Source organism: Phacochoerus africanus, chromosome 15 (assembly GCF_016906955.1).
Source record: "Phacochoerus africanus isolate WHEZ1 chromosome 15, ROS_Pafr_v1, whole genome shotgun sequence".
Classification (NCBI taxonomy): Eukaryota; Metazoa; Chordata; class Mammalia; order Artiodactyla; family Suidae; genus Phacochoerus; species Phacochoerus africanus.
The window spans coordinates 49941857-49969549 of NC_062558.1; the positions used below are offsets into that span (position 1 = coordinate 49941857).

A 27693-nucleotide genomic window follows, 5' to 3' on the forward strand; every position below is an offset into this window, starting at 1 on the left:
CAAGCAGCACACAGGTGGTCTGCTCTGGAAGGGCAAGGAAGACTTGAACCAGGGGTCTAGGGATCAGGTGGCCCCCAGCTCAGTCCCAGCAGGCTGCAGGTGTGTGACTGCCCACAAATTGGAAGCTGAGGTCACTATCAAACCAGGTTCTCAGGCCTGTGCAGGCTGCTGAGAAGAGAACCCCATGCCCCGCCCCCAGAAAAGATGGGGGGTACCAAAGAGAGAGGGGAGAGGAGTTCACGGCAGGTCGCAGGAATCAGTGGGACCATTCCCCCCATCCAAACAGCCTCGACCACGCATCCCCGCCCCAGGCCCACAGTGTCACCTCCAGGGCCTCCATGGCCAGCTCTGGAGGGTTATGGTAGTGGATCTTCTTAGGGTAACGGGCTGCCTCCTCATGCAGGTAATGGCCAGCCTGCCGGTAGTGCCGAAGGTACACGGTGGGTGGCTGCTGCTGCTTCTCGGCTACCTTGCCCAGCATGTAGTGGATGAGCCACTCCTCCTCATCCCCGTCACCCTCGCAGCGGGCCGCCGACGTGAAGCAGTGCCTGGCAGTCTCCAGCATGCTGTCTCGCCGGTCCTCCATCTGTAACGAGACCACACCGGCCAGCCTCATGCTTCCTGACCCCACAGCGCACCTGACAGCCCCAGACTCCGAGTGTGATCACCATCTCCCAGCGGGTACACTGAGCTCAGGAGCCTGGGAACTTGGCCAGAGTACCCACCAGGCAAGGCACTGGGCTGCCTGGAAACCCAACTCACCTCATAGCAACCTGTGTCCTTCCTTCCACCTCCAGCCCCCACATATCTGACAGTTTATGAGCTTATCTAGTACCTCACCGATCATCCTCTGAAGGAGGCCCTGTGCCCAAGAGGGAGCCCCAGCCAACAGCAGCCTGGCCCAGAGGTGCCAACAGCAGCCTGGCCCAGATGTCTAAAGATGGGTCTGAGGACACGAGAGTGAGCCCTTGTCTCTCACCCTCTCACAGAGAGCAAGTAGAGTGGCAGACGTACTCCTAGGGGCATAGCAGGACCCTGCCCCCCTCCAGAGGGACCAGGGTGTTTGTAAAGGGTGAACTACGGCCTTGGAGCCTGTGTGTCTGTGGCCAGGGCAGAGGATCAACTCTCAGAGGCTTTCCCTTGGGAGAGCTGCCTCCCTTGGCCCTGGGTAAGGGGCTCCAGCCGGCACTCCGATGCTGTCCACACATGATCTCTGGTGCACGCACCCCTCACCCGAGGCTCAAGGGCTGGGAGCTGAGTGAGGAACCCCATGTGGGGTCACAGAGGGTCTCAAGCCCTCCCTCCTGCCCCGACTCATCTCTCCTCATCTCAGGGCCAGAGGAGGGGAGGGCCGTGGGCGCCAGGCTCTGGCCAGGGCACTGCCTGCAGCCCATAAGAACAGAGCATGCTTGGGTACAGGGGCACCCATGAGTGTCTGCCCAGTGGATGCTTCTCTACATCAATGCCCTGCAGTGATAATTCTGGGACCACCCCAGTGCTCCAGATTCTTCTTGGAAAAGAAAAGGAGAAACTGTCGCTAGGTGAAATAGGGCAGGAAGAACCGCGGTGTAGGACCAGGACACACTGGCACCAACCACAGTGTGGCTGCCACCTGGGCATGGGCCTGATGGGAGGAAAGCAGCCCCTCACCTGCTGCACAAGCTCGGGGGGCAGCTCAGGCCTCCACTGCTTCAGCTGGCGTGAGGCAAAGGAGTGCAGGGCATAGGACATGGTGCCAAATTCAATCCACAGGGAAAGGTTGGAGCTGTCAATCTCCAGCGCCCGCCGGAAGCAGTTCAGGACAGGCGTCGCATGCTTCCAGATGGGCCCGTCACTCTTCAGCTCATTGGAGTTCAGCTTGTCCTGAATGCGGCTGGCCCGGGCCAGGGCCATGCCCGCCCAGGAATCGAACCTGCAGCCATGACAGATCCTGCTCAACACACTGCCGCCACCCTCACAGCCCCACAGACTCAGTGCCTGCAGCCCATGCAGGCTGGCACATGGATTGCCCCACAGCAACACCACAGCCACCAGTGTCTCTAAGCCTCAGTTCCTGACCCACCTCATGGGAAGATCACCAGGACACAAGTCACCCAACACCCACAGGCCCCCAGGCCTCGTTCTAAGAGCCTGGTTCCCCTCCTCCAGCCTGGGGAGTTTCCCCACAGGATGGCTCTGACAGGAGGGGCAGGGGCTGCTCCATGGGCGCACGGCCACAGCCTAGCCAAGGTATCACCCTGACAGTGGCAGGGGCCGCCTACACTCAGGAGCAGCAGCATGGAATAGCTAAGACCCCCGAAACCCACATCTCTGGTTCCTCCCCAGGACCCTGAACAGACCCCTGCCCTCTCCAACTCAGTCCCCAGTGGCAAGATGAACAACGAGGGGACCACACCATGGCTAAGACCAGTTCCTCAGAAACAGGGTGAGAATGCAGACACCTCTCTGAGACACCAAGGTGATTTCTGGGCCCTCAAGAGCCTAGAACTCTGCATCACGCGGGCCCAGCTGCTCCCGTGTGGAAGATCAGGGACCACAGAGGCCCACAGAGCTCTGGGCAGTGAGGATGAGGAGGCACCGACCAGGGAGTGGGATACAGGCCTGAGAGGAATGTGGGAGGGAGCATGGGGTAACGCCAGCCTGCCCACAGGTACCAACATCAGGGACATCCCCCACAAGGAGCCTCCTGTCGGCTCTGTTGCTCTGCCCCAAGGGAAGGACCATGCCATGCAGTAGTCATGAGCCCACTGCTGCCTGAAACCCAAATGGACACGAGCATGAATAACCATAACACGCACACACACACAATCATAGAAATGCTGCTCTCTGCCACCAGGAGTCACGTCCTGATCTAGCAGAGCACCACACAGCCTGCACTGGAGTGCTGGCCTGTGGGGACAGTGTGCCCTCAAAGGGCATGCAGGGTGGCCCTGGTCCGTGCAGCCTGGCAGAGGGCTAAGTTGCACTAGGCCAACCACCAGCTTCCCCTCTCAAATGTCACTACAAACTGCCAGGCCAGGTTGGGCCGGTGATCATGGATGGAGAAAAACACTCCTCCTGGCGTCCTCACAGACTGTTTTCCTGCAGGAACCCCAACAAACACTGCAGCTGGAACACCAGGCCCAGGTCACACCAGGCCCCCTCAGACAGGCGGCGTCACCACGCAACCTTCCAGGTGTGGAGGCAGCGAGGGCTGCTCTGTCCTGCAGGGAGCGCTCAGCCAGGACCACCACCACCACACAGCACCCTGCCTGGAGGGAACCACTGGTTGAGCAGAAGGGGGCCCAGGACAACCCTGCCCCCAGCTTGGTGGTCGTGTGATCCCGGCCCTGCTCCCTGTCTAGGTGGGTCCTGACGAGGTAGAACCTCTGTTCCCAAGAACTCCTGGGAAGGCTGCCTGCAGATGCCACTGGACCCTTCAGACGCAAGTCAGCACAGAGAGGCCTGGTGTTCACCTTGACCTTCCCGGGTGTGGTGGTTTTCCAGATGGATGAGCCTGATGGTCCCTTCAGGACAGGCGGGCCAATCACTGTGTTTTAAAAAGCCGCCAAAGGGGAGTTCCCGTCGTGGCGCAGTGGTTAACGAATCCGACTAGGAGCCATGAGGTTGCGGGTTCGGTCCCTGCCCTTGCTCAGTGGGTTAACGATCCGGCGTTGCCGTGAGCTGTGGTGTAGGTTGCAGACGCGGCTCGGATCCCGCGTTGCTGTGGCTCTGGCGTAGGCCGGTGGCTACAGCTCCGATTCAACCCCTAGCCTGGGAACCTCCATATGCCGCGGGAGCGGCCCAAGAAATAGGAACAACAACAACAACAAAAAAGACAAAAAGACAAATAAATAAATAAATAAATAAATAAATAAATAAATAAAAAATAAAAAGCCGCCAAAGGGCCCACTGGGAAGAGAGCACAGGCCTCACGGACAATGGGCTCTCCTGCCAATAGCACTGACTCAGAGAGAGGAAAGAGCTCTGGCCTGGGTGTTTCCATTATTCCCCGCTCCCACCCCCAAACGAGAAAATAGCCACAGCAAAGACACTGCAGTGGAAGAAGCGAGAGTCCACAGCAGCTGATCCCTCAGGGCCCTGCTAACCCACCCTCGCCTTCTCCCCTGCCTCCTCGCTGTGGGCAACAAACCTCAAACTGGCCCCATGAGAAGCCTGCTGACCTGTTGGGGCAGATGCAGATGTCGTGCATGTAAAACTTGATGGCCTTGGACTGCTCCTTGTTTTTGAAGTGGTAATCAGCCAGGAGGTAGTAGAGCTCGTTCACCACGGGAGGGGAGGGGTCAGCCCCTTCTGGGAGGCAGGGCACCTGGCAGGTGAGAGGGCAGGATGAGGGAGGTGGGGCCAGGACCCTTCACTGCCCAGTGCCCTGATGTCTGGTGCAGAGCAAAGAGGGGACGTGGCCTGCACAGGATCCCACCTCAGCAGAGGTGCCCTCAATGTAGGCGGAGACCTTGTCCAGGCTCAGGGCCGGCCGCTCAGTTCGGGGCACGATGGTGGCAATTCTCTTTAGGAGATTGGCCAGGTCAGCTGACACAGTGCTGGTCTTGTAGCTGTCGAACTCAGGGAGGGTCTTGGGCTTAAAGTACTCAAACATGAAGAGGGCATCCTCCCATATCAGGTCCACCTTGACACAAGACAGAGGCAGGTCACAGTGTGGCCAGGTGAGGCACACAGGAAGAGCCATTCCAAGGAACACACACATTCAGTGTAGATGAAACCACATCCACTATGGAGCCTGAAGTGACTCCCACATACATAAGAGCCCTGCTCACCAACGGCAGTCCCCAAATCCTACTGTACAAGCTGGCACAGGCCTGGTCTCCTCAGGACAAGCGTGGGGGCAGAGAGTGAGTTCAGGGGGCCAAGCCAGAGAGCTGGTCCCACGGCGAGTGAGGCAGGGACAGGCCACTGATGCCTCCACACCTCAGCGCCTGATCAGTCACCTGGTTGCCAAATACTGACTGAGCGCTTGCTCTGGGCGAGGGTTGAGCTGCATGCTGTGTGGGGTCATGGCGGGGACTCTGTGCAGTGACTAAACTGGAGGAAGAATATACTGAAAAGTGCCAGGCTGCGTTTTTAAATTTTCAGTCAATGTTCATGAAAACTAGTGTTTGCAAGGAGAGCCCCTCCTCCAGGCAGTGCAGTCCACCTGGGAGGCACAGGCCCTGCCTCACCTGCTGGGCCGAGTGCTCCTCCAGGTACCTGGCCTTGCTCTTCTTGCTGGGATAGCTGTACAGGCAGTAGAAGCACTGCTCCAAGGCCGTCTCTAGCTCCTCCTTGTAGGGGTGAGTGTCTTCAGAGGGGGACGCAGCAAGCTCCTTCTGGAGGACACGCACCTAGGGCAGTGGCAGGAAGAGGTGCCTGGGAGTGGGCTGTAGCCTCTCCACCCCGGAGGGTCTGAACCCCAGTCAGTCTCCAGCAGTTTCTGCTACACGTGCTTACTTAGCCATTCATCTGGCCCCAAATACCCACTGAGCACCTTCTTCCACAGGCAGAGTGAGACACCTGTCTGCCCTTGGGAAGTTCATATTCCAAAGGTGAGGTATGAACTGAAAACGAGCCCATCAGACTTTCACAGATACACATCAGTGAGGACCACAGAGGCGATGACACCTGGGAGTCAGATGCCACAAGTACTGACACACCCAACTATTAGCAAACACACACCTTTTCAAGCATCCATGTATGTTTACCACAACTAGATAAAAAGCAAGTCTCAACAAATAACAAAGACCAGGTATAATATAAACTACATCCTCTGAATATAATCCAATACAGTTAGAAATCAATTACTTAGAGTAAATGATATCAAAACTTGTGGCATGTAGCTAAAAATGTACTTGGGATAAACTTACAATCTTCCAAACAGGTATTAGAAGAGTGATCACTAAACAAAGCATTCATTTTAGCAAGTTAGAAAAAACACAAAGCACATCCAAAGCAAGTAAAAAATACTAAAGTGGCAATTAAAGAACTACAAAGCAAAGAAAAAAAAAAACCAATAGCTAGTATCTGGGGAAAATCGAATTCTGATAAACCTCATGAAAGACTGGTTTTCCAAAAAAAGGGAAACAAAGCACATATAAGTGATTTTAGCAATGAAAAAGTAGGCATAACTACAAGTACTATGGAGACTTAAAGTCATAAGCAAACACCATGAACGATTTTATGCTTATGTGGATACTATTCCAAACATGTAACTGACTTTAGAAGAAAAAATCTAAACAAACCTATCATCACTAAATAAACAAAGTCAACAGTATAAACTTTCCTGAGGGTGGGGGCAGAGGGGTGGTGGTGGCAAAAGTGCTCTCTAGACCAGGGGTGCGGGGACAGGGGCAAAAGCTCCCAGGCAAACCCTGCATTGCCTCTTTCTACACAGCCTGGCAGCTAAGAATGGCATTTACACTTTTATTTATTTTTATTTTGTATTTATTTATTTAGGTTTTTTTGGCCTTTTTGTCTTTTTCAGGGCCACACCTATAGCATATGGAGGTTCCAGGCTAGGGGTCCAATCCAATCTGAGCTGTGGCTTTCAGCCTATGCCAGAGCCACAGCAACGAGGATCCAAGCCGAGTCTGCAACCTACACCATGGCTCACGGCAATGCCGGATGCTTGACCCACTGAGCTAGGCCAAGGATCGAACCCGCGTCCTTATGGATGCTAGTAGGGTTCGTTAACCACTGAGCCATGACGGGAACGCCGGCATCTACATTTTTAAATGATTTTTTATTTTGGCTGCACCTGGGCATACAGAAGTTCCTGAGCCAGGTATCGAATCATGCCAGAGCAGTGACCAAAAACACAACAGTGACAACACCGAATCCTTAACCCACTGTGCCACCAGGGAACTCCTTAAATGATTTTTAAAAATCAAAAGAATACTATTTCCTAACACGTGAAAATTACGTGAAATTCAAATTTCAGCATCCACGAGCTCCTGCATTTTCCCTTCACCTACTGTCTATGGCTGCTCTGGGGCTACAAAGGGCATGCCAAGTAATTTCAACAGAGATCTATAGCCTAAAAGGCTAAAAAACTATCTGTCCCTTTCCAGAAAAGGTTTTGTTGACCTGTGGCCAACAGCATAAGACAAGGGGAAAAAAAAGAACTATAAGGACTGAAGTGGGGGGAATAGCTATTTATGGATGATATGACTGTCTACCCAGGAAATTCAAGAAATCTATAACCCACTAGAATTAATAAAAGCAATAAGCAAAGGAGCCATGCTTAAGAGAAATTTCACAGTCCATCACAAAAGGGACAGACTAAGAAAACCTGGGAGCAGGCCATATAGTCATGGCCCCTGCAGCCTGCCCTCTACTCTTAACCACGCCCCCCCCAGTCCACACATGCTACAGGGCCCCAGGCAGCATGGGGAGGTGGGGCAGGCACAGCCTCCTGCATACTCACTGGCAGGGCAGGGGCGGAAGATCCCAGGGCAGCCGGGCAGACAGTACATACCCCACCTGGCACAGCTCTGCCTTCGGAGCTCACAAGGTGGGGCAGACACTCTGGCATCCACAGCTGGGGCTGGAGCCCCTGGACACTAGCCAGCTCCAGGGCCCTGAGCTGGAAGGGTCCCTTGGCAAGGCTCCACGTCCTCAGCACCAGAGCTTTGCAAACTGTGAAGTCCTACATGCACATGAGCTCTACACAGTCGCAGCCTCGGTTACTCCTTCTACCCACATATATTAAGCACCTACTGTGTGCTAGGGCCCTGGATGCAGCAGTGAACAAAACTAACAAAATTCCTAACTGCATGGAAGGTGCATCTCAACAGAGAAGAGACAAACAATAAATAAAATGGCATGCTAGAAGGTGACAGGTGGCGAGAGTCATGGGGGAGCAGAGGGCACGGAGGAGACAGAAAGACCCTGGAGGGAGGCTGCAGCCCAGGGAGTGTGCCGAGGAGAGGTTGGCAACTTTTGCTTAAAGAGTAGACAGCAAATATTTTGGTAGCTGGGGCTTCCCAGGCTGCCACAGAGCTGTGTAAGCAGCCACGGGTGATCTGCAGGTGGTGGGTGTAGCTCAGTTCCACCACGTCTATTAATGGGCATGACAAGCTGGGCTGGGTGACACTCCGGGCTCTGACACCTGTCTGTGTGCCACCTGGCTTCCCACTCAACAGTGAGGCAGGGGACAAGGATCACAGGCTTGTCCTCAGCGAGCCTGGTCAATCTCAGCTGGCAAGTGAGAGGAGGCCTGGTCGTGCTCCCTAGCATTTACTGACTGGACAAACACACTGGCTACTGACTGAGCAGTAGCTGGAACGACCAGTGCTGCCAGGCAAACAGGACTCAGCGGAAGGCAGTGGGATGCAGTGATCACTTGTAGAATTACTGCTAGGGTAACCCAGTCAGCCCCCATGCCTGACATGTAACAGACTCAGTAAAGACCAGAGGATCCACATCCACCCACAGCTCAAGGTCCCCAGAGCTCCCCAGCCTCGGGTCACAGGGAAACCAAACTCAGACGTCTGGCAACTCTGAGTGGTCACAAACATGCAACAGCAAGGGACAGGCAGGCAAGTCCCGCAGCACTTACATAGAATCGCAGCAGAGCCCCATCAGAGTTGCAGCACCAGGACCTCCGGCCCAGATATTCATGGGCTGTGTTGAGCAGCATGAGGGAGGAGGGGAGCATGGGTGGCTCAGCCATCACTGGGAAGAGACCAGACGGACAAAAAGGGTGAGCGTGGGAATGGCAAGGCTCAGCCCCTCCACTGTTTGCTGTGGCACAGGTTCCCTGGCCTGGGAACTTCTGAATGCCATGGGCATGGCCAAAAAAAAAAAAGCAGAGTATTTCTTACCAGCTCCACAGAGACTGCAGAACAAAGCAGACAGAGGCTTACAAAAGGGTGTGACAGCCTTTCTGGTCTGGCTCCTTCCCAAGTTCAACGCACACAGCCCACTCTGCTGGGTCCCTGCCCAGCTGCGCCCTTTGCCCAGCTCCATCAGGCCTCAGCTGGATGTCCCCCTCTCCCCAGGCCACTCATGCAGGGCACTGTTGGAGTTTTGGTGGTCCCATCTGTCTCCCCCATTGTGAATCCGTCAGAGCCAGGGGTTCTTATTCATGGGAAGTGACCAGTTGACAAACACCCAGGGAGGAAAGGAAAGGACTTCGGGTGAGAGAGCGAGTGGCAGAAAGGAACCAGCCGGTGGGCTCCATGGTCGCTGAACATAGTGGACCTTCTTTGCTGTCCACTTTGCTGAATTGCCAAATTACTGAGGAAAACCCCAATAAATTCAAGCTTAAGCTAGTTGAATAAGTACATAAATACATGTATTATAATCACAGCTATATAAAAGTACAGATATACTGACCAAGTCCAGACAGAAAGTGCAAGAAAACCAAGGGGAAAAATCCATTTGGTAGAATTATAGACACTCTTTACTTAAACATCATTTAGCATTGTTTTCATGTAATTTCTTTCACTAACTACATTTTCTATCACTGCCCTGACACAGCTTGAGTGCCATCTCCACAAAGGGTCCTGGCTGGCCACTGGCCCCTTCAGGCCTTCCACACAGCACTTGGCACCACCAAGCTGGCATCACGACAGTGATGGCTTTACTGCTCCATCCTGCCCTCCAACAGCCCTGAGATGTGGACTCTGTCACCAGTGTGGACCTGGGGAACAGGCACTGGTATGGCAGGACTGGCCCAAGGTCACACAGATAAGAAGGGGAACCTCGGAGTTCCCATCGTGGCTCATTGGTTGACGAATCCGACTAGGAACCATAGGGTTGCAGGTTCGATCCCTGGCCTTGCTCAGTGGGTTAAGGATCTGGCGTTGCCGTGAGCTGTGGTATAGGCTGCAGACGAGGCTCGGATCCCGAGTTGCTGTGGCTCTGGTGTAGGCCGGCGGCTACAGCTCCAATTCGACCCCTAGCCTGGGAACCTCCATATGCCATGGGAGCAGCCCAAGAAATGGCAAAAAGACAAAAAAAAAAAAAGGGGGGGGGGGACCTGGGCTTGCTGGCTCCAGGAAGGAGCTGGCTGGCACTTCTCATGGGCACCCACCACCTGTGCCAGACATGAAACACTTCACACCACGGCCCCACCCCCACCACATGATGGGCTCCCTGAGGAGCCTCTGCCTCTGTCCGATTGCTCGGAAACCCTGCTGCCCAAGCCCAAGCCTGCTGGTGGCTCCTGGACAGGGCTGCAACTCTGCAGATACCTGGGCCAAGGGCCTCCCCTACTGGACCACGGTCCACACCTTCATCCACTGGATTCTGGAGCTGCTGCTGGTGGCACAGGGAGTGGAAGGTGTCCTCCTCCTGCCGAATAATCCGGTGTAGGATGATCCAGGGCAGCACTGAGGATACATGGGGTTCCTTGGGCTCCTCCTGCACGGCCATGCTGCAGTCTATGACCTGGGGGGACGAGAAGTCACACAGGGCCAGCTCTCCGCCGGGATGCAGCCTCAGGGCCAAGTGGGCTGGGTGCAGGGGGCACACTGCCTGCCCATCCCCACCACTTTGATGAGTTACGCCAACACAGCAGCATCCCTATATGTCATTCCAGAGCACCAGGGCTGGGGGCAGGGGGGCCAGGGGCGGGGAGAGGGGTGCCAGCTCTGATCGTCCTCCCTTGTGCCACATGGAGTTCTGGATGCCCCCAGCACCTACTGTGTGCTTGGCCTTGTGCCAGACATGAGGGTAGCAGAGATGGATGGGGCATGGGGGAGCGGACAGCCCAGGGGGAAGGGAGCCCAGGACCAGCCTAGCTGCTGTGGTGCAAACAGACGAGAGCTGTGGTGGGGCCACAGAGGTGGGGTGGGGACAGGCAGAAGGCTGCTCTGAACAGTTGTGCTGCGGCCACCGCCAGAAAGGGCAGGTAAGTGGGAGGTGAGGAAGGACAGGGAGGCAGTGGGACAGGAGCAGTGGGTCAGGATGACTGGCCCCTGGGGGAGCTATGGGGGAGGCATTCCCCTAGTTCTTGGAAAGGTGCCTCCATGGGAGGGCGGCAGCTGCAATGGAAGGGCAGGGAGGCCTCGGGAGGCTTGGGCTCAGCAGAGCGGGGAGGCCAGTGGAACTCAGTGCAGCACCGTCTCTAATCCCAGGTGTCGGCAGTAGCCCTGCAGATCTGTCCCTGATGCAGCCAGAAGCCAGTGCCCTGGTGAGGTGCCCATTGGCAGCAAGGGGTGGCATAGGAGAGCCCTTCTTCTGGGGCCAGCAGGCAGGGAGGGGCAGGTTACCTGGATGAGGTTGTTGGTGAGCCGGGTGAGGCTGGTGGTAGAGGATGAGTCCTTCAGGATGCCACCGCCACTGTCTGCAGAGAGTGCCTGCTCAATGCCCAGGAGCAGCTGGGTCACTGTGGCCACCCACTCCTCCTTGGCAGTGGCATCACTGGCATTAACCATCTGCTGGACCGCCTCATTCAGAGCCACGTCGGAGCACTCGAAGCACTGCTGGTGGTCCTCCAGCCGGAGCAAGGAGTCCTGCACAGGGAAGCGGGGAGATGCCTGAGAGCTATGACCAGTTCACCATGCCTGGCTCAGTCCAGGGCAGGCTCATGCGCCAGGAACCTCACCCCTGCACCTCAGTCTCTTCATCAAGAAAGTTGGGCACTGCGAGGAGACCAGAGCCAGCAGGTAACCAAGGTGCGGCCCAGCAAGTCCAGCTGCTTGGCCAGTCCTCAACCAAGCTGCCTCCACCCCCAAGACCCAGGCCACCTGCTGCCAGGTGCAGGGAGACCCGGAACATCACACCCACTCTCATCCCCTTCCCATCTCTCTGGGAGCCTGGCTTTCTGTCAAGCTCCGTCTCCTTCACTCCAGAACCCAGTCCACTTGAACAGCTCAGGTCTGAGCCTCCTTTGTCACTGGGTCAGGGTTCAGGGCGTAGCCTGTGAACCCTCAGGGCTGCTGCTTGTCAGGCTCTGACGTGCCCCAGCCCACCCAACCTTACCACACAGCTGCCACCCTCCAAGGTGACAGACAGGTGTGGGGGCTGAAACGCAGCTGAACACCAATTAAAACCACCAACTTAAAAGCCCTAATTGCTGGGAAAACTGAGCCTGTGTTTTTTTCAGGGAAAAGCAGCACCGAGCAGAAGCCACTGAAGTTCACGTGAAGGAGCCAAGGGGGCTGACATGGGGGCTGCAGGCCTGAGCCAAGTTAGGGACAAGATGAGGACCTGCCAGGATCATCCTGTGACATAATCCCCAGAGCTCAAGGCCAGAAAGAGCTAAAAAGAATAACCGCCAAGCAGATGAGGAGACTATACCACCCCCAGCTGTGACAAAAACAGAAAGGAACCATCAGAAATAAGAGGAATGCAGTGAAGAGGCTAGATTTAAAATAAACATGCCAAAATCAATAGGGGTCCTATAAACTAGAAGTGTACAGTTACCAAACATAATGACCAGCAAAAACATCCTGCTCAAAACAGCAACCCAAAGTATTAGGCCCAAGAATCAATGCAACCATAAGGAAACTGAACACTGACATTGAAGAACACAGCAGGTGGCTTGTCCACATGGGGAAAGTGAGTCTGCGTGTCTGGGCAGGGCAAGAGCAGAGCGGTCCAAGTCAGACCCCATCCCTACAAAAGCCTCATGAAGCTTTAAATGCTAACAGGAACCCAACACCTAACACTGCTCTGCCTGTCGGTCAACACGCCCCCTGCCAACCTCTCTCCCGCCAGGGCCAGCTCCAGGGCACTATGGGACCTCCAGTCTGTCACTGTGCTCCAGAGGGGAGCACACTCTTCTAGTCTTGGAAAGGCTTTCTAAGCATAATGAACAAAACCACCAACGTTTGAAAACATCAAGAGGTCTGCCGACATAAAGATTCAAAAAAACACAAGTTGCAATTTAAAAGCAAACAACAAACTGGGAAAAAACATTTGATGAGAAAAAGACTAGTATATAAAAAGCATACCAAGTCAATAAGAAAACACACCCCCATGGGGAAACTAAGCAAAAATCAAGAATCACTTTTGCAGAAAGCAGCAGCTTCCACAGCCCTGGGCCTGGCCCAGCACCTCTGCAGGCAGCAGCCCGTTCCCACAGTGGGGCACCCACCACGCCCGGGGTTCCAGACCACAGAGCGAGATGACCTGGGCCACAGGGCTGGCTTGCAGAGGCAAGGGCTGATCTTCCTGACATGCCAGGTGTCCCTCCCACACAGCCACAGGCACTGAGGCTGTCACGTCTTGCCCCTGCTCAGCATGGGCTGGCCCTTCCTCCTGTCTCCTCCTCATCCCCATCCCTCCCCTCACCAGGGAGAAGATGCCTCTGCTTGTTCCCAGTCACACCTCTTAGCCACTTCCCAGCTCAAGAGTTATTAAAATGTCTCACAAGATCTAAGCAAAAAGCCTGGGGAAGACTGGGCTCTTCCCAAACCGAAGGGAAAGGACCCAATAAAATAATAAACATAAAGGACAGGGAGAAAGCGGCACCTCTCCTGCAACTAAGCACATCCTGTTGATCATCATCTGTGTCTGTCTCCATGTCTGACTCCACGAGTGCTGAGGACGGTAGCGGGTAGATCACCAGCCCTGTCCAGGGCTTGTACCCACCAGATTGGATGCCAACACACACTGACTCACAAATCCCCACAACAGGCCTCGGAGGCAAGTACCATGGTCATTCCCGTTCCAGAGGGGAGAGGCTAAGTAACCGTCCAGACCCCAGCAAGCTCTCAGAGGGGTTTAATGCTAAGGATAGGAGGCTTGCAGGGAGCCGAGAGGGCAGGAGGGCCTCACGCAACACTCCTATCCTTCTCCACCAACTATGTGACTCTACGTGGCTCTTTACCTTACCTTGACCCTTCGCAGTACAGACACCTCATCCACTTTTCTATGTACCTGACAGCTCATTTAGATCAGAATGAAAGCCAGGCAGGTGAACAAGAGGGAAGACGGATAGCTAGAGCCCTGTCTCCCGCACAGGCATTCAGAGCAGGCGCAGGCTCACCTCAAGGCCTGCGAGCCTGGGTTCCAACTCCCCTGAGCCTTCTGACCTGTCTTTCTGGTGCTGAGGTGGCGCATTTCCTCCCACTTCTCCTTAGAAACCGCCCCAAGCAGGAGGCTGAGTGCAAGGGGTCCCAGGCCACACCCACCTGCAGCAGCAGCAGCTGGGCCGGCCTCTCTGGCACGGATGTCATGAACTCCAGGTGCTTGGCCCGGTCGAACCCACTGGGGCACAAGGTGGGACGGAGCAGGCGCACCACAGCCTTGTGGTCACCAGCCTCGTACAGTCGCTGAGTCTCCTCCAGGGACTGGCACCGTTCCAGCGACCTCAGGTTCTTGTCAATCTGGAAAATGCCCAGAATCACTGCCTGACAGGCCCCGCATGGGCTCCCTGGGTGCGGCCAGTGTCTTATGTTTAGCACACCCGAGGGAGGTGCACGCTTACAGTGATGCTTCATAAAGAGTATTTCTATGGAGTCCCTATTGTGGCTCAGCAGAAATGAACCCGATTATCATCCATAAGGATGCGGGTTTGATCCCTGACCTCATTCAGTGGCTTAAAGGATCTGGTGCTGCTGTGAACTGAGGTATAGGTCACAGGGCAGCTCAGATCCCGTGTTGCTATGGCTGTGGTGTAGGTTGGTGGTTATAGCTCCGATTCGACCCCTGGCCTGGGAACTTTCATATGCCACAGGTGTGGCCCTGAGGGGGGAAAAAAAGGAAAAGAAAAATAAGAGAGTATTTCTATTAAGGTCAAGACACTCACATCTTTGAAGAACAAACACACAAAATCCAAAACTACCCCAGAAGCAGAGAAGTTCCAGAAAGTGTCTGCCAAGAAGCTGAATGGCCTCATGATCACAGTTAAGCAAACTAGACTCGTGGACATACAGAGTGTCAGGTGGCCAGAGAGCCAGCAAGCCCTAGGCCCGAGGCTGACCCAGAGAACCCCATCCTCACAGAAGGCCCACTGCAGAGGCAGGAGGGGTACTGCGATCAGACCTGCCCTAAAACACCTCCGTAGGAATCTGAAGGCCATGTTCAGACCATGTGGATATGTCACAGACATGGAAACGTGGGCACAGGGTCTTAGGCTGCACAGTGAGAACAGGATTAGAACCACACAGTGCTGAGCCAGCACCCGGGCTGGCTCAGCACTGGCTGCCTCTTTGGGGCTTTCCTTGTCATCCACTGGGGCTGCTGCCACACGCAGGCTAGGGAGCTGAATGACACCCCTTCTCCATCCTGCCACAGACACCTTCACTCTGCTCCCACCACCTGCCCCTGGATGCACTCCCCAGCTGGGCCTGCCTGCAAGTCCGAGGTGCCCAGAGGCCCAGAGCTGCCCTGGGCCCTGGGCCACGGGCCACCCTGCTCAGCTCGTGGGCTGCTCTCCCAGTCCTCATGGACAGCTCAGACCTCTGACCAAGAAAACACCTTTAACCCCCCTCACCTCCTCCAGGGAAACGACCGAGTCGTTGTGGAGGTTGGGCAGGCGGATGACGATGTCCCTCTGCTGGGCTCCTGGTTGTGTGCGGATGGCCGAAGAGCGTTGCAGCATCTCTGTGCAAATGTCGTAGTTCTCCAGAGCCTGCTCCATGTCCCCCTAGGCCGAGTAGGGTAATTGCTGCGTGGTGCTGGGCACCTGCCTTCCTAACCCCCCCACCCTGGACGCCTCGAGGGCATGTGGGCCCGACTGCTCCCCCCCACAGAGGGGCTGGCACAGAGCTGGGGCACAACAAGCATATGCTGATGATGGAAACCAACTACAGCTCTAGGGGAGAGCTGTCACTCTCGTGGTGGAAGTGGGGACACCAGGACATCTGAGGGAGGGTGACAATCTGGTTGAGGAATCCAGCAAAGGTGGCAGAGCCAGGACTAGACCCCAGCTGGTTCCAGTTCCAGGACCGATTTTTGCCTGTGCGTTCAGTTCACTGCAAGGCACCAGGTGCCAAGTGTGTGAGGGGCAGGGATGGCCGGCCCACCCTAGCCCTCCAGACACACTGCAATCATGGACAGGTGCCCACTCCCATCCAGAAAGCTCTGTGCACCCCCTTCCCCGGGTGGGCACTCAGGCTCTCAGGAAAACATAAGTCAAGGGTCAAAGCTGTAAGGCAACCTCGTGTGGGTCTCTGGGGGCATATGAGTCCCTCCCAGAGCCGCACTGTGCTCAGATGCACCTCACAGATAGTGGGCCTGCCAGGATTTCCAAGATGCTACAGGTTCCCCACCTTGTCCCACGTCCTCACACTGAGCCCGGCGCCCAGGCCGGTCCCACACACATGCAATGCCCTCCCAGCTCGCTGCCAGGGCACCCTCCTCCAGCAGTCCACCACAGACCAACCTGCAGTGCCAGGAAGCGAGCCTTCAACCAATACACACGGACCACGAACTCCAGCCAGCCATCCTCAAATAGGTCCCGCTGGGATGAGGCAAACGACAGCTGCAGGAGGTCCCCCAGGAAGTGGGTTCCTGGGAAGTCAGGCCCGAACCTGCTGTTCACCACCCCCGCAGGGCAGCTCCGAGGAGACACTAAAAACCATCAGGCCAGAGAGAGTCAGCCCATGTGCAGGCCCTGATGCCCTTATGCTCCCCGACGTTGGCCCCAGTGGCCCACAGCCCGAGGGACAGGCAACGGAAGGCCCCCAGGCTTGGGGGAGTGGGGGATGCAGAAACCCTGGGGGCTGGAGGCCCTTGAGCTGCAGACTGGACCTGGGTCACATCTTTGCTCACTAGGTGGTGGCTAAAGTCAGAACGATCCACATCACCTTGTCACCTGGGCCAATTACTGGGGACAGGTAAAGTGCCACATGATAACCTGAGTAAAGAGAAATCCCACAACCCTTGATCCTAAGAGACAAAAGCACTGCCAGTGGCTCCCTTAGGGCTCAGCTGCTGTCAACTGCTTTTTGAGCACCCAGGTACTTCGTGGAGACCTGGCTCTCTTCTGAGCAACAGCTGACACAGGCACTGCCCCCTGCAGGTGTGACCCAGCCCCCCACTCCTGCCTCATCCCGGTCGTCCTGCCAAGGATGCAAAACACCACCCTGTACAGGACACAAAACACCTACCTGCAGAGCTCCTGCCCTTGGTCAGCAGCCACTGGTCCAGTTGCAGCTCCATGCAGGACAGGGACATCAGCATCATGTCCTGCAAGACAGTCATCAGGGTCAGCAACAGGGCACAGAGTGGGCAGGGGTGGGGCTGGGACGAACCTAAACTAAAGTTCACTCTGATGAGGGTATCATTCTTTTTCTACCTATGTTTCATTCCCTAAATGATCATCAGTGGCTACCTGCCAAAACATAAAAAGAGGCATGTGGATCGCCACTGGGACAAGACTTGGGAGGAGCCAAGAGGCTCGTCCTTAGTCTTGAGGGACTGCCCTGCAGAGGAGGCAGCCTCTGCACCCGCCTATAGCCCCCAACCCTGAAAGTGCCCGGGGTGGGCACGTTCTCAGGGCAGGGCACACGAGGAAGCAGCGGCCCAGTGGTAAGAAGGCACTGGCCTGGCCAAGTGGGCACAGCTGGGAAATGACCACCTAGTTTGGGGACTAAAGTCTTATCACCTCACACCGCTGCACACTGTCCCACGAGAGCAGGCCTGGTAGGCAGAGGCTGCCAGGAGGTGGTCCTCGAAGTGTCCCAACAGAGGTGCACGCCCAGGGGAAGATGACTCACATGGCCCTATAGATCCCGGGCCCCTCTGGCTACTGCATAGCACTGCCTTCCTTCTCCAACGGGAGCAGAGGCCAAAGCACCCATGTTCTCTGGAGCAGGCATGAGTGCAGGGGCCTGGGCTTAGCCCCCACTGCTGGCAGCCCCACATTTCCCTAGGCAGCCCTTCCGACCTCTGCATCCAGCCACTGAAGCAATAGGTACTGGTCCCTACACATAGCCTCTCCTTCACTCCCCTCCATCTCAAAAAGGTTGCCACTCACCCCACAGCTCCCCCTGCAGTCACCCTGTCAGCTCTGCCTCCAGAGCCACCATCTCAGCAGTACCGTCACCTCCCACCCAGGATCTTTCTAGGTGCAGGTCCACGACCTCCCACTGTGAAGGCCCCGGGCCCAGCCCACCTTGATGTGCTGGCTGCTGCAGTCCCTGAGCAGTGGGTTGGGTAGGCTGGCGCTGTGCCTCCTCCAGCTGTGGTAGATGCTGAGCACCACCTCCGCCAGCCCCGGAGGCCACCTCAGCAGGAACCTGTGGCCCATGCTCTTCAAGTAGCGCACTAGCAGCTCCAAGATGCCCCCATTGGTCAGGTTCTCCAGCAGGAAGGCGTGCACATCCTGCCTCTCTGCCAAGGGGAAGCAACCCCCACCTGAACCAAGGGCCCCTGTGCCAGGGCAGGCACCCTGCCCCCACAGAGGCACTGAGGTCAGACTGCCCCTTCCGACCCATTCTGGCTGCACAACTGGAGCAAAAGCCTCTGAAACTCCAGGCCGAGGCAGGTGAGGAAGGGCTGAGCTCCTGGTGCGTCCTGCGCCCCATCTACACATGAAAGCCACACTCAGAGATGCCGGCACGGATGAGCCCAGACATTTCAGCAGACCCTCCCCCAGAACAAGGCCTAAGTGGCTTGGGGAAAGCAGGAGAAGGAGTTCTTGACAACTGAGGCCTGTGGCACTGCCTACCAGACTCCATGAATGTGGCAGAATCAAAGGACAGCCTGTGAGGCCCGACACTCGGAAAGCTCTCCAGCTTGGCTTCTGACGGGACTTCGTAGTTGTTAAAGGGGTCATCCTCCTCCTCTGGGTCCAGCTTTCTCAACCTGCACGAAACACACCAGGCTTGCAAAGACTACCTCCCCGCATATGAGAAAACCTGAGCCAGCAAAGGAGACACCATGAGAGGCAGGCCTGGGCCTCCATTGACCTGGCCTGGCCAGCACCCGCCCTCTTTCATCCGTCCACCAGCAGGTCATCACTAAGCAGCAAGCAGCGGCAGACCCTGCTCACAGGAAGCTTACCTTCCAGCGGGAGAGAAAACAAGCACACACCAAGAACCCCAATAGGGGCCAACCCCGCAGGGTGCAGGATAGAGGCCACCAGGAACCACCTGGACAGCAGAGTTAGGCGGGCCTCTCAGGTGATGCTCATGCAAGGAAGCAGGATGGGGGACAGTGACAGAGGCCACCAGGCACTGCCTGGACAGCACAGTCAGGTGGGCCTCTCAGGTGACGCTCATGTGAGGAAGCAAGACAGGGACAGAGATAGAGGCCACCCGGCACCGCCTGGACAGCAGAGTGACGCTTGTGAGAGGAAGCGGGAAGGGGACAGAGACAGGGGCTCCTGAGCAGCCCCCAAATGCAGCGGGATATGTAAAGGCCCCAGGGAGCCCAGGGAGTGAGGAGAAGGTGGGTGGGCACGGCAGGCCCTTCCAAGAGCCCCTCACAGCCGACACCCCTATGTAGACCCTCCCAGGACCCCATGTTGGCCATCCTTGGGCCCCCCGCCCCAGATGGACAGGCAGGCATCTCTCAACCTCTTCGTGCAGTTCCCCACTTCGGGGACAGTGCTGAGCAGGCCACTGTGTTCCTCTGGCCTGACTGACCATTCCAGGAAACTGACATGGAAACCAACCATTGGATCAAAGTTAAAAAAGAGGGTAAACGCCATCCTTCGCCAAGGGGGTGGCTAGGGGCAAGGCCTGGTGGGGGCAGTGGGCAGAGGGGAGAAGGGGAAACGGTCACTCCCCCAGCTCCTGGTGGGCACCCCAGGAGGAGCCAGTCAGAAGACCCATGCCCTCTACTCACTGAGGACAGCACCATCTCTGAGCATGTCACTTTTTTTTTTTTTTGTCTTTTAGGGCCGCACCTGCGGCATATGGAGGTTCCCAGGCTAAGAATCAAATCAGACCTGTAGCCACTGGCCTACGCCACAGCCACAACAACGCCAGATCCAAGCTGCATCTGCAACCTATACCACAGCTCATGGCAACGCCAGATCCTTAACCCACTGAGCGAGGCCAGAGATTGAACCCACGTCCCCATGAATGCTAGTCAGGTTCGTTAACCACTGAGTCACAACGGGAACTCCTACAGCACATCACTTTCACCACAGAAAAACAGAAAGGCCACAAGTTGGGAAAACTGGGAATCTTGCGTAAAACAGATTTACAATCCACCTAATGCTCCTGGCTCCTCTTTGTCCTCCAACTGGATGTGTCACTACTGTCCTGAGCCAAAAAGCCAGCTGAGACTCCTGAGGAAGATGCTCACAGAACACATTTGGGCACCTCCCGAACTCCATCCCACAACCATGAAGGACTGAAACACTATCAATTCACAAAGGGAACAGGAGAAGGAGCCCCAGCTGATCAGATGCCTGCCCTCAAATGTCAGAAGCCAGAAAGATGAGCAACCAGCAGAAACAGAGCTGCTGGCTGCATTCAGCTCAGGGTGCTAAGAGGTCCAGCCCTGGCACCATAAGCCCCAGAAAGGCTTAGGAATTGAGCATCTGAAGGAGATGACAGGGCAAGGGCAGAAAGTAGGGGGCCTGGGAGGTGCCCTGGGGTGCAGCACCCAGCTCCAGGCACCCTGGCCCAGCTCCTTGCAGGAGGCTCCTCTGAGCAACACGAGAGCCCAGAAAGCCCAGGGTGATTCTTCTTGCAACTTGGGGAACCCTGCTGAGCCTATGGAAGCCAGGAGGCGCCCTCCCTGAGAGTAGCGGCCCAGCCTCCAGCCCTGGGAGGGACTAGTAAGCGCCCAAAAGTCGCGGCTCCCACCTTCAGGAAATTCAGAGGCAGGAGAGGCAAGAAAACCCAAGATCCCAATTCAAGCCCCGCCACCACCACCACCAACAGTGGCCGCCTGCACAGATCTTATGGGAAGACAGAGGGGAGGGGGCCATGGAATTAGAGGATTCACTGGCGGCAGAGGCAGGAGGTTTGTGTGTTTCCTCTTCCCAAAAAGAAAAAGTGCAGAGTACCTGGATGGTAAGAATTTCACCAGAAGCTCCTGGAAGTCCACCTTCTCTTCTTTTTTGCACTTGGTATTTCGGACACGCGCAGACCGCCGCTTTGCCGTCTCCCCACTCTCCTCAGAAATCTTCTTCCGCTTTACCCCTTTCTTGGATTTATCTCCCCCAGAAACATCACCTTCACAAAGAGTACAAGTGGAAATCTTACAAGAGGCAGGCTAGGAAAGACAACACAAGGCGCATCGGTCCCCTTTCATAACCCTGCCTGCTGGGTTAATCTTTAGCTTCGTGGATGTTCAAGAAGTCTCCCAACTCCTCTTCAACAAAGAGCCTGACAAAAGTCCACTTCAAACTACTTAACTCTCACACCTTTCTTGATTGAATTCAGAGCCCACGAGCCAGACCCCAAGATTACTTTTCATAGCTGCAGAATGGCAGGGTCTCAGAGTTAATCCTCCCAGCCCTGCCTCACCCACTGGCTGGCCTGGGGATGAACCTGGGATGGGACTGAGCAAGTGGCAGTGACACAGACTCCACCCACTGCCCATGGCCCAGTGATACAATATAGGCAAGATTGTGAGAATCCTAGAGAGTAGAGGGGTGTCACGTACCATTACGTGAAAGGTTAGAAACAGTCACATAAACATTCATCCAGAAACTCCTTTAACTGCCAGGGGCTCTTTACTGGTGACACCAGAATCAAAGAAAAGCTTAGCAGCTCTTGTCTAAAACTTTTTTACCACTCTGATGATAATAAAAATCAATAAAACTATTCGAAAGTGTACTACCAGGTGTGGTGGTAACTTTGCCAAGTGCTTTTTTTTTTTTTTTTAATGTTATCCAAATTTTTTTTTTTGTCTTTTTGCCTTTTCTTGAGCCACTGCTGCAGCATGTGGAGATTCCCAGGCTAGCGGTCCAATCAGAGCTGCAGCCACCGGCCTACACCAGAGCCACAGCAATGCGGGATCTGAGCCACATCTGTGACCTACACCACAGCTCACGGCAACGCCAGATCCTTAACCCACTGAGCAAGGCCAGGGATCGAACCCGCAACCTCATGGTTCCTAGTCGGATTCATTAACCACTGCGCCATGACGGGAACTCCCGAGTGTTTTTTAAGGCCAAAGGACTCATAAGAGCAGTGCAGAGCAGTGCTGGCAGCTGGGCGCTGGGGGCAAGTCAGCAACAGAGCAGGGCCAGCAGAGGGAGCTGCCTGCTCACAGGTCACAAGTGCATGACCTTTCCACCAGGACTTAGCAGCTGGGCCTCACCTAATGGGGTTCAAGGAGCTGCATCCATGAAGACCTCCTTTGAGGGGTCCACTGCTGAAGCAGCTCCTGATGGGGGAGGCCCCAGGGTTTCTCCTCTGCAGGAGTGTCTGCAGGACCCATCCCTCTGGAGCATCTGGGCACCCCACAATCATTCCTGCTCAGCACACAGGGTCTCCCCAGAAGCCAAGCCCAAATCCTGCTCACCTGCAGGGAGGCCCGTCTCCAACAGGCTGGGGCTGTGTTGCGGGAAGCTGGCTGTGGCTACTGGGGTGTAAGAGAGCACGGGCTCTGCCACAGTCGCCGCAGGGCTAGCACTGGCAGGGCTGGGCTGGGTTGCACTGACAGGTGCCACCCCCATGGAGGACAGCAGAGGCTGGCTGGGGTCCTGGTAGTCAGAGAGGTCAATCCTCTTGCCAAGGCTGGGCCGCGGGGGCTCACAGGTGCTGAGGTGGTTGTATGTGGCCAGCAGACTCTCCCCGAGGCACTTCCAGCTGCAAGGAGAGGGTTCCACAGTGGGTCAGCCCCTACCACAGGGTGGCCGGCCAGAGAGGGTGCCTGGTTTCACTGCCTGCCAAGATGGGGCACCCTCCCTCTCCCTGAGCAGAAGCCTGAGGCATCTCCGCCTTGGGCAACTTCAACTCAAGCAGACAGGCAGGAAAGCCACCAACTCACTCAGAAGCTTCTTCCCCATGGGGTCGAATACGGAAAACACTGGTGGCATTGCTCTGTTGTCACTAGTCTGGTCGGGGGTGGGGGAGGGGTGCAAGCACTAACAGGGATGTGCTCTAAAGGGGTTGAAGAGCTCCTGACAGTGCCACGTTACTTGTGTTGCATGCTCCGCTGTGCTAAGGTGTAGCGTGTTCCGTGCTATATGCCACCTGCTGTTTTGTGCTTTACACACTGGCCTGTTGTACATGTGTGCTATGTTGGGCTGTGGGACCAAATGGGGGAGGTGTGACATATCCATCCATTCTTGAATGGCCTCCCAGACCCCCAGACCAAAACCCAAATTCTTAGCTCATGCCCACTGTGCTAAGTACCCCTGGGATTGCCCCCAGAATGAGGCTGGCATTCAGTGAATACTATAGAAGGCGTGAGGACTGTGCTTCAAAATCCAGGATCTAACCAAGTGGACATTCCTAAAGGGATTTCTTACTTTTCCTTCTCTGCTGTTAGTAAGGGTTGCATTTGGATGAGAAAGAATTTGCTCACAAACATAAATACACAGTTTCACTTACTCAGGACTGGCTCATGCCTAGTAGACACTGAAAAAAGAGACAACCGTGGCCCATGGCCTATCTGTACAGCCCAAAGCTAAGAACAGTTTTCACACAAAGAATACACAAAAGATACGGTACCTGCCCACAAGTCCTAAAGCCTTTCCCTCGTGGTCCTTTACGGGAAAGTTGCTCCCAGAGTTGCTTTCAGTGACCCCACCCCACTCTTAACCACTGTGCAGAGCTTCCTGCAGCCAAACCATCTCCCTCTGCTTCTCTCCAGTCATGTCACCACAACCCCTTGGGGCATCCTCGGGCCTCTACTCCCTCGGGGTAACTGGGAGGCACCAGTTACCACACTCAGACTCCACTGACAAAGCAAGGGGAAGGGCACCCAAGAAAGGCCCAGAGCAGCCACATTTCCTGACTGTCTGAGTGCCTGGGTGGGAAGCTATTCCTGGGAAACTCAGTGTGCAAGGACAGACAAGGAGCAGACAAGGTCAGAGCCAGGCCCTCCTGAGCACATGCGAGTGCTGGCTCTGCTGGAGCCCCTCATGATTGACTTAATCATCCTGACACCCCTCCAGGACAGGGATGCTGCTCTCCCTTTCCTGGGGGGTGGAGGTAACGAGAGGCCAGGGCGGGAGCTGCAGGACCTTGCATGATGTGCCTCCAGCATAAGGTTCATTCACATTATAGGTGTGAGAGTCAATGTCAGAATGTTAGGATCAGAAACTGTAGGCCAGGTCTCACCAAGGTGTTAAATGACCCAACTCTGGGAGTGGCCCTTCCTGGGCTGTGCCAAGCCCACCTTCCTCTCCAGCTTGGACTCGAGAGCAGGAAGCCTGGACCTGGGATCAGCTCAGGCGCTGCCCCCACACCATGTCCAGGGCTTAGCCAACACTGGTTTCCCTCCCCCTCAGGGTGGGGCAGATGAAAGGGGCTTAGACGGATGTGGCAGGTGGCAGGGCCAGAAACAGCCAGGGCAGAAGGCTGCTTCCGGCAGCCACCCGCCAGCATGCACCCAGCTCCCCCATGCAGTAGCCCATATAAAGACCACCTACGTGAGGAAGGGGATGGGCTGCACCAGCTTCAGGTCTGGCTCCTTCTCACGTATGGTCAGCGCCTGCCGCCTCCTCCGCAGCCCCAGGGCCTCATCCACAATGGCCTGCGATTCAGCCGCACTCACAGACACGTCATGGATGGACATGTCACTGAAACAGCACAAGACAGAGAAGAATAACCACGTCACGCTGGAGGCATAGTGGGAGTTTTACACAAAGGGATACAGTTAATACATTTCAATCTTATTAATTTTTCCTACAAATAAAATCACCACTTGACTCTGGGCTGGAAGGGACAGTAATCAGCATTCTTAAATCCCTGCTTTTAGAATTTAGGGGAGGGGGGCAGACTCACCACTTTAGGAACATGCGGAGGGAATCCTTGCGGAGGCACGGCTGCTCCTCAAAGATCTTCTCCTTGAGAACCAGCCCCTTGCTGTAGCGGCAGTCCTTCTCCAGCGCCTTGCAGATGAAGTACAGACACGCTGTGGGGAGAGACCATGTGACCTCCAAGTTGCATTTGAAGCCCTGGCCTCGCCAGCAACACAGAGACACATTCACACTCTGGGGTCCAAGAAATGAAAGGTAAACAACGAGAGGATTTCTGGAAACAAGAATACCCATGGGTAAGGGGCGAGCCCCCACACTGCCAGGGGCATAGGCTGTGCAACTCTGTGGACCAGCATAGGCACCACACACAGCCCAGCAATTCCACCTGGAGGCACTGGAACCCTTGGAGGGCCCAGGGGAGTAGAACATCAGGAAGAGGCTCAGTGCCCTGCCAGGCCAGGAAAGGAGGCTTCCCACCCAAGCCATGCCACATGTGGCTAGGACAGTGCAGGTGGAGCAGAAAAAGGCCACTGGGTGGCCCGGGAAGAAGCCACCAGCATGTCACAGGGGGACTCGATTTGCACACATGAAAAGGCTCCTTCTCCTCTGCCCCACCTATTTCCAATTCTCCTTTTCTTTATCTTTTTTGAAACCGTCCTTCAAAAAAGGTTATTGTCGGAGTTCCCATCATGGCGCAGTGGAAGAGAATCTGACTAGGAACCATGAGGTTGCGGGTTCAATCCCTGGCCTCGCTCAGTGGGTTAAGGATCCGGCATTGCCATGAGCTGTGGGGTAGGTTGCAGATGTAGCTCGGATCCTGCATTGCTGTGACTGTGGTGTAGGTCAGCAGCTGTAGCTCCGATTAGACCCCTAGCATGGGAACCTCTATATGCCGTGGGTGCGACCCTAAAGAGCAAAAAAAAAAAAAAAAAAGGTATCGCCTGCAATTTAATTTAAGACACATTCATCAGTCCTGCTAAAGCAACAAGGAGGGCTCTCCTGTCAACAATCTGGAAAGCCCCTCTAGAGGTGGCATGAGTAACAGGCTAAACAAACAGGCAGAGAACAATGGGACGGTGTGGCCACTGGAGGCCTGGGCACCAGGATGGCCCTGTGTCCTCCCAGCTCCCAAGTGAGGGCGCAAGTCAAGCCCTCACTTGTGACAAGCAGAGGAGGACGGAGTCGGGGAAAGGAAGAATAGCCAGAGCAGAAGCAGGATACACATGGAGGCCAGGAGAGCCCTGGGCCACAAACTAAACTGCACACCAGGCGGCCCAGAGGTTTCTGCCTCACACAGGCAAGGACCTGGTTTGCTCTGAGACCATGAGGAGTGGGGAGAAAACCAGGGCAGGGGGTGCACTGAGCCTCTGGATGGGGCCAGTGAGCTGCAGCCAGGCTGAGAGCACCCGCTACAGAGGAAGGCCTGGGAAGTGCCAAGGGAACCAAAGGCGGACAGCAAGCAGACCCCAAGCACCCTACCTACGAAAGTGAGCGTATAAACTGCCACTGGGTGTTCCTCTGGGGCTTCTGTGCCTATGCCTCCTTAAGGGGTTCACAGATACAAGTACCTGCTTAGTCCCCAAACCCATCTTCTCACAGAGAGCTGCATTAGGTAGCAGAACACAGGCGGAGCACAGCAGGCTATGCACCTACAGGTGGCACCCCAACTCCAGGAAAGCACCCAAGAGACCAAATGTCTCAGAAGATGAAGGTGCCAGAGTCAAAACAGGCAACCAATAGCCATCGCAGACGTCCATGTAAGGAAGTACATGAGAATGCCATGCGGCGGGACACCAGGGCCCAATGTGCAAGCACACGACAGTCACGTGTACAGGGGAACAGGACAGACAACACAGGTGCTCAGACAGCCCTTGGCCCAGAGGCCCACTTGCAGGAGGCTCTGGGCACACAGGAAGTCAGGGCCGCCTCAGGCAGTGAAGCTGAGAAGGGGCCACGGCAGCCTGCCTCTGGGCCCCGCAGACCCTCTCGTGCTGATATGCTTCACTATATAAACTGGGCCTCAAAGTGTGTACTCAGCTATGCACGCTTGGCCTTGACTGCACAGGTTTATAAAGCCGTGTGGATAGTAAGCAGGGCCCAGACTCCTGGTCTTACTCTATTCTGCCCTGTTCTATGGCCTTAGGAAGGGAAGGAGAAGCCTCTGATAGTCAGCCTCCCAGATGCACCCTTCAAAGTGAAGACAGTGCTGGTGGCACTTCTGTGCCTGGACAGCCACCCCACCCTGGCCTCAAGGGCTGGCAGAGGATCTGACCCAGGAGGCCCAGAGCCCAGTCAGCGCCTGCCTCAGGATGGCCCGTGCAAGGGGCCGATGTGTTCCCTGCAGAGCAGAGGGCAAGGCAGGGCCAGCAAGAGGGGTGACTGCAAGGCAGACTGGGCCCCACCTGGCACAGATCTTTCCAGCAGCTCCAAAGGTGGAGCCACTAAAAGGAGGAAGTGAGCCCCAGGCATTAGGAGTGAGGCTGCCACTGTGAGACCATCTGTCAGCAAAGTACAGAAACAGGCACAGGATGGGACACTGCGGGGAAGGAAGGAGCGAAATGATGGAACACAGATCAGAGGACATGCTTCTTCCCAAGACACCCAAGACACTCACCACATCTCAACCGAGTAAGAAAGACAAACAGATTACACAGGGAAGCACAAACACCTCCATCTTTCCTGGAAGCTAGGCAGAAAGCCCTCAGTACTAACTTGGCTTCCAGCTTTCCCAAGCGGCCCTCCTGCCTCAGTCCTTGGCCCACTCACTTGTATAATCGCTGAGGGTGTACAGGACAGTGATGAGGTTGTCCAGACAGGGCCAGTGGTCAGGATTGCACCGCAGCCCTTCCTCAAAAGCATGGCGAGCCAGGGGGACCCGGGTGAGCCTCAGGGCCACGTGTCCGATTTTATACCAGAGGTTGACGTCCGTGGAGTCCAGCATGACTGCCTGGAAGCAGCATGAG

General features: G+C 55.7%; 1 protein-coding gene across 12 annotated transcripts in view; it reads right to left on the minus strand.

Annotated features, from left to right (window-relative positions):
- The window catches only part of CABIN1 (calcineurin binding protein 1), a 101995-nt gene that overhangs the window by 58581 nt on the left and 15721 nt on the right, over window positions 1-27693 (minus strand). For 9 of the 12 annotated variants that reach the window (XM_047761906.1, XM_047761898.1, XM_047761899.1 and 6 more), the window contains 19 exons: window positions 27497-27677; window positions 24756-24885; window positions 24401-24550; window positions 22324-22610; window positions 20858-21026; window positions 18563-18699; window positions 18008-18225; window positions 17001-17079; window positions 16274-16461; window positions 15383-15535; window positions 14079-14273; window positions 11211-11453; window positions 10191-10386; window positions 8552-8667; window positions 5178-5339; window positions 4421-4627; window positions 4164-4309; window positions 1651-1912; window positions 326-586 (listed from right to left, as the gene is read on the minus strand). In XM_047761906.1, coding sequence (XP_047617862.1) covers window positions 326-586; window positions 1651-1912; window positions 4164-4309; window positions 4421-4627; window positions 5178-5339; window positions 8552-8667; window positions 10191-10386; window positions 11211-11453; window positions 14079-14273; window positions 15383-15535; window positions 16274-16461; window positions 17001-17079; window positions 18008-18225; window positions 18563-18699; window positions 20858-21026; window positions 22324-22610; window positions 24401-24550; window positions 24756-24885; window positions 27497-27677 — 3480 coding nt within the window. The remainder of the gene's footprint in view (window positions 1-325; window positions 587-1650; window positions 1913-4163; window positions 4310-4420; window positions 4628-5177; window positions 5340-8551; window positions 8668-10190; window positions 10387-11210; window positions 11454-14078; window positions 14274-15382; window positions 15536-16273; window positions 16462-17000; window positions 17080-18007; window positions 18226-18562; window positions 18700-20857; window positions 21027-22323; window positions 22611-24400; window positions 24551-24755; window positions 24886-27496; window positions 27678-27693) is intronic. The other 3 variants (XM_047761907.1, XM_047761905.1, XM_047761909.1) reach the window with 2 other exon arrangements.